Genomic DNA, 6,000 nt, shown 5'->3' with positions numbered 1-6,000 from the left:
CTCACATTTCCATCACTGCCTGAGGCCATGAGTACAATCCTACTACTCCAGGATCTGTCTGTGAAATATCCTGTAGGGCTCCATACATATTATCGCTGAAGTACATCACCAATGTACTTCAAGCACCAAGTAGTGCTCTCTTAATTTTTAAATTGCATTTCTTTTTATTTAAGATTTATTTTTACTTGTTTGAAAGGCAGAGTTACAGAGAGGCAGAGAGAGGGAGTGGAGGGAGAGGAAAGAGAGAGAGAGAGAGAGCAAGGGAGAGAGAGGTCTTCCATCTGCTTGTTCACTCCCTAGATGGCCTCAATGGCCAGAACTGAGCTGATTTGAAGCCAGGAGCCAGGAGCTTCTTCTGGGTTTCCCAAGCGAGTGCAGGGGCCCAAGCACTTGGGCCATTTTCTACTGCTTTCTCAGGCCATAGCAGAGAGCTGTATTGAAAGCGGAGCAGCAGGGACTCAAACCAGCACCCATATGGGATGTCAGCACTGCAGGCAGCTGTTTTACCCACTTCGCCACATCTCTGGCCTCAGGAATGTGGTTCTCATTGTAACAAATACATCATTTGAGACACCAGAAATCATGGAATTGAATTATGGTCACTAAACTGAGAAGTACATTGGTCTCCCTTTACCATCCATAAAAAATGCTTATATTCACAGAGAAAACCCAGATTTCAAAATCTATGCCATTTAATAAGGTCAAACACTTAAAACAACCTTATACAAGCATTCTGATTTAATGAAATGTATGTAAATTTATTTTGCATAATTGTTTACAATAGAAAATCCTGAAGGAAAATAGATCTAAAATTTTTATTTATGCTTTCCTTCAATTTACATAGTAGAGTCAATTATGTACAATTTGTTCCATGTATAAAGTTTTCCATTTACATTTTCTACAACCAAGGACACACAAACATTAAAAGTTTTAAGACATATATTTAATTATGTACAAAATCATAACTGGTCAATGAATAAGTTCAATTTTATTTCAGAATCAGTATAAATTGTGAAAAACATGTATCATGAAAAATTTTTTCTTGAAGTAACAAGCCAACCCATATAATATAGGTGAATCTAACAGTACTAGCAATGATTATAATCATAGTAGTGTGTGTATCACCTGTGAAAGGAGGTATTCTTTCAAAATATGCATATCATAAATGAAAGAGTCCAGCTCCCAAGTGTCAAAATCATTGGTTCTCTTTAACCATTTTCATTTAAGTTTGTAAAAAATAAACAAAACCCTGCATCATTTTATAAAACTGAGTATACAGAGTTGCCCTTGATCACCAAGAAACTGTATGAATACCAACCATGTAGTGCCCTGTTTATCAAATTATTTCTATGTATGGAGTGATTGCTTTTCTTCTCTCTAAAGGAAATGCTCCTAGACTACACGGTTTTTGCAGCTATTCTGTGTCCTCACTTATACTCATTCCACATCTCTATCAGTGAGTTCCTTCAGATCTGTGATTACCTAACAGCTATGAAATTCTTCCATTCAACTCTGTCCCCACATACAGGACACATAAAATGCCAAGTCTCCATCAGCTTGGCTCCAACAAGAACAAGCACTGTAACAGTGTCTGGCTGGCTGAAGAGGAGGTTCTCAATCGAGGTATCACGTATCTATAGTCCCCTGTCTAAAAGTTTACCTTTGGTTGCTTTATTTCTTGTTTCCCCAATATGTGCTACCTATATGGTTTTGAATTTTGGTACTTCCATGTGCTGGGTGTCAGTAGGTCTTTTAGATTTCTGACTCACTGATGGTTTCTCTCTTCTAATACAAAGATGTGCTTCCTTGGCTAGCTCCTGACTCATTCCTTCCCTTTTAATTTTGGTTTACAGACTCATCTGGTTGACTCATCATTGACCAAAGATCACCCCTAAATAACCTCTTAAATTCTGCAAATTTCGAGTGCTTATAATTCTGGTTACCCACATCTTCATTCTCAGTTTGTGTTCTCCTGGTTAGAGTGCATATGTAACACTGCTTCAAAAAATAACATAGGTGAAATCTGATAATGAATCTTATCAGTTGAGCAACGTTTATTTTATGAAAACTCCAAATGCAATCATCTCTGAGTTTGAGTGTTGACACATTTCTTAATTAGTAAAATCCTAATCAAGATAGAAATTATTTTTGTTGACATTCATTGGTCTACTTCTGCCATGTTCTGAACTGGCGTAAGTCTGACCTGAACGACTAGAGTGAAGATATAATGTTTTCAGGTTTGTGAAATATTTCAAGCTTCAGATACATCTATCAGTTAAAGAATAGGCTTTAATGTTTTCATCAAATAATATTACACACATGCCTGCGCATGCAAAGCACTACGTTAGTTGCTACAAGTAATGTGCTAGGAGATGGCTTTTTAAAACAAGAAAAATCAAAGTACTGAGTATGTAAACATTGATCAGTAGTTCATTAAGAAGTCTTCCCCTGTCTAATTGGCACTGGTTTTTACTGAAGCTGGTAATTTCCACTGGAATGTATGTAATTGAATAATACTATCACAGAATAAGAGTTAAACATTGAAGATCAGCAAAATCAATAAATTACCTCCTGGAATCCCTGAGATAAACTGAAAGTTTGTATATAAAATGCTGATATTTCTGTTTTCACTATAGATAAGGATACAAAGATAACTAACTTAAATTCCAATAATTCAATAACTTGCTGTGATAAACAAAGGCCTGACTAGTGTATGAAGGGGCCTCAAAAAGTTCATGGAAAAACAAAGTTAAAAGACGCTTGTTTTGGTGCAAAAAGACTTTGAAATCTGTGCATACTTTATTCATAACATTCATCTTCCATGCGCTTTTTTAAGATCCCTGATTATAAAATTGGTTTCAAATTCATGGGTATTCAATAATAATTCCTAGAAATCATCACATAAATTTGGTTAGTAACAATTGTTGAATCATAAATTTTCTAAATAAATCCAAACTACTGGCAATAAAAATTAAAACAAATTGTAAAAGAAACAAAAGCATCTGAATGTAAACTGAGTATTGGCAATTTGTCTTGTTAACAATTGGGGATTCCACATGTAGCCAAGGGAATTAAACAAATATGTTTGTTTCCAGGCTTTTGGTGGGGTTTGAAGGCACCAAACTGTCTCTTGCAGTAAAACAAAAACAAACGAGTCCTCATATATACATAAAAACACATTCAATTACACAACGTGAATTCTTAAGTGTGTCAGTCCACCCTGGGTAGATAATGCTGCCATGGCAATGTGTGTGTTGGGAAATAGAAGTCAATCTTCCAGCTGTGTATAGAGTTGTCTTCTCGTGTGTCACCCTTCATCTTCTGCTTTGCTGACATGTTCCACTACCACTGCATTTTGGTTCTGAAACAGCACATCTGTGCCTGATGGTGGCGGCTTATACAAAAAGACTGCAAGTCCATTGAAGAAAATGGTGATAATTTTGCAAGTAACACCTAAATATTGAAAAAAAAAAAAAACCTTACATCAGGCCTTTATATCCTCACACAAAAATTATTCATGAATAGAAACTCACCAGTTTAAAGTGAAGAATTTTGGGAACATTAATTTTATGCTCCACATTTTTAAGACATTAGGGAGAAATAAAATATTTATACACAATTTGATGAAATGGTATTTATTTTCCTTCTAAATGATAAAAAATGCATGGTAACAATTATCCTATTGTCAGTCATGATCATCTGATCTTGTAAAAAGTGTTATATAGGATTAAATAAATCCATGTTCCATTTCTGCTTTCAACACAGTATATATCTATCAACAATTATAAGCAGACAAATGTCAATGACAAAACCAAATAGCTCAAACCACCCTTGAACTTGATAAATTGCGTAATTTTTCATGTTTACAATAAAAAACAATTCTGGAAATTAAAAAGGCTTTGGAGTTCTTAGAAGGAAAGCTCTAGAGAATATATCACATTTAATACCCCAATTTTCTCTCAATTATCAACTAAAAATATAAAACATTCAAATTCACAAGCTTGACTGGGTTTGATTTTGAGCTCAGCTACATGAAGAGAAAATGTTCTAACTATAACACAAGCATTTAATAAGAGCTTGTAAATGAATGACATGTGTAGTTTTTCAGTATCTTCTTGCTTTTAATTATTCATTAATATTTTAAAATGTTTATTTGAAAAACAGCCTTGCTCATTGATGTAAGCATTACTTGATTTATAGGAGTGTTAGTGACACAAGTACAACTGTTAATGGTTTTTGGTTGGTTGGTTGGTTGGTTGGCTTTTGAAAATTTAAAGGTGTATATGTTTTAGAGGAGGAGAGTGAATTCTCTCACTCATCACAGAATAGGAAAAGGCAGAATGCATTATGTATATGGCCAGAAAATATATGCACAAGCAATTAAATAAATTATAAATATAAACACATGGAATAAAAAATGGTTTATAAAAGCAGCTAAGGGCCAGTGTTCTGCTGTAGCAGGTTGAGCCTCCACCTGTATTGCTGGCACCCCATATGAGCATTGGTTCAAGATCCAGTTGCTCCACTTCCCATCCAGCTCCCTACTAATGTGCCTTGGAAAGCAGTGGAGGATGGCCCAAATCCTTGGGTCCTGCACCTGCGTGGAAGACCCAACAGAAGCTCCTAGCTTCTGATTTCAGTCTTGCCCAGCCCCAGCTGTTGCGGCCATTTGGGGAGTGAATCAGAGGAAAAAAGACCCCTCTCTCTCTCTGCATCTCCTCTTTTCTCCACAACTCTGCCTTTCAAATAAATATAAAAATTAAATCTTAAAGAAAGCAGCTAATAGTGATGAGGAGATTAATTGTGACTGTTCTCATCAGTGTTTATTCCTTCATTGCTTTTTAAAGTTTATATATTTATTTCCTCAGTGGATATTTTATTTCTGTCATAAATTCAGCTGGGATTTTAACACATAAAGAGCAATAAGCTTATTTTGATAAATGTGTCAAAATAACAGCAATGAAAATGATGGTTGATTTCAGAATTTTCTATTTTTAATACTCTAATTTCTCAGATTATTTTTGAAATTATAAAGGTTTATTTTACAAACTAGATGTGTTGCTCCTCTTCACTTCCTTATTCTTAACTTTCATTTATTGTTAACCAAGACTGTAGACTATAAAGGAGAAAAAAGGCTAACCTTCATGGCTGACCTATACTAGGAAAGTTTCTCAGAAGTGCCTTAGTGCAATGGATCCTTCCTTATTGCATCTCTGCGTTTTCCAAAGCCCAGACACACAGGTGACAACCACCCCAGTGAGTTTCTCAGAATTCCCTTTTGGCTTTAGGGTATCGTTTTCAAAAGAGTTTAAGAGACACTGTTAAAAGAAAACTAAACTACAGGTGGTATAATGAAAGCGAAAATTGTATTTTCTTCTATTGAAGACTGAGGCTTGCAAGGTCCATTCAAAGCCTCTCCTGACACGCTATGATGACTGGGCCTTCCATCTATCTGGACCTCAGGATTGTCCAACAGAATTGACTGAACAGTAGCTATGCCAAGTCGTTGCTGACGCCACTAGTTTACTCCAAGGTTACTGAGAAGTTACCACTTACTTATGGCTACTAGCATGTGGGCCATCTTGATGTTATTGTAAAGCCAGCAAGCTCCTTTAATTCCACACTCATTAATATCCCAGAGAATACATGTGCTGTCTATTGTGACACCAAATATAATTGGTCCAGGTATTGTGCCTAAAAGAATTATAGGTGAACACATATTGGTAAAGATTACAATATATATTTACAGATTTTTCATGTACAGGGTTATACATATATTTTATATACATAAAAATAGGCATTCATGTATCTATAAGCAAGTTAATTCATGTACAAGTGAAAGGCTTGTAGTATAGATGAATTTTTTAGAAAATTATATGTAATTATCATCATGTACATTAACATAGTTATTGATATATTTTGATATTTCTAATCAACTCAAAATGTATTTTCACAGAACTATATTGTTAGCATTTATAATATAATGAAAAAATGTGTCTT

The 6,000-nt window shown here is 35.0% G+C and overlaps 1 protein-coding gene across 1 annotated transcript in view; it reads right to left on the bottom strand.

The window, feature by feature from the left end:
• Positions 1–1,028: 1,028 nt before the first annotated feature.
• Positions 1,029–6,000, bottom strand: part of SLCO4C1 (solute carrier organic anion transporter family member 4C1) — a 67,236-nt gene continuing 62,264 nt past the window's right edge. Inside the window, exons 12-13 of the mRNA XM_062211815.1 lie at positions 5,557–5,694; positions 1,029–3,453 (exon numbers count right to left, since the gene is read on the bottom strand). Of these exons, the coding sequence (XP_062067799.1) occupies positions 3,308–3,453; positions 5,557–5,694 (284 nt within the window). The 3' untranslated portion in view covers positions 1,029–3,307. The remainder of the gene's footprint in view (positions 3,454–5,556; positions 5,695–6,000) is intronic.

The sequence above is a fragment of the Lepus europaeus genome, chromosome 15, assembly GCF_033115175.1.
Source record: "Lepus europaeus isolate LE1 chromosome 15, mLepTim1.pri, whole genome shotgun sequence".
Classification (NCBI taxonomy): Eukaryota; Metazoa; Chordata; class Mammalia; order Lagomorpha; family Leporidae; genus Lepus; species Lepus europaeus.
This window is presented reverse-complemented; position numbering and strand designations above follow the sequence as displayed.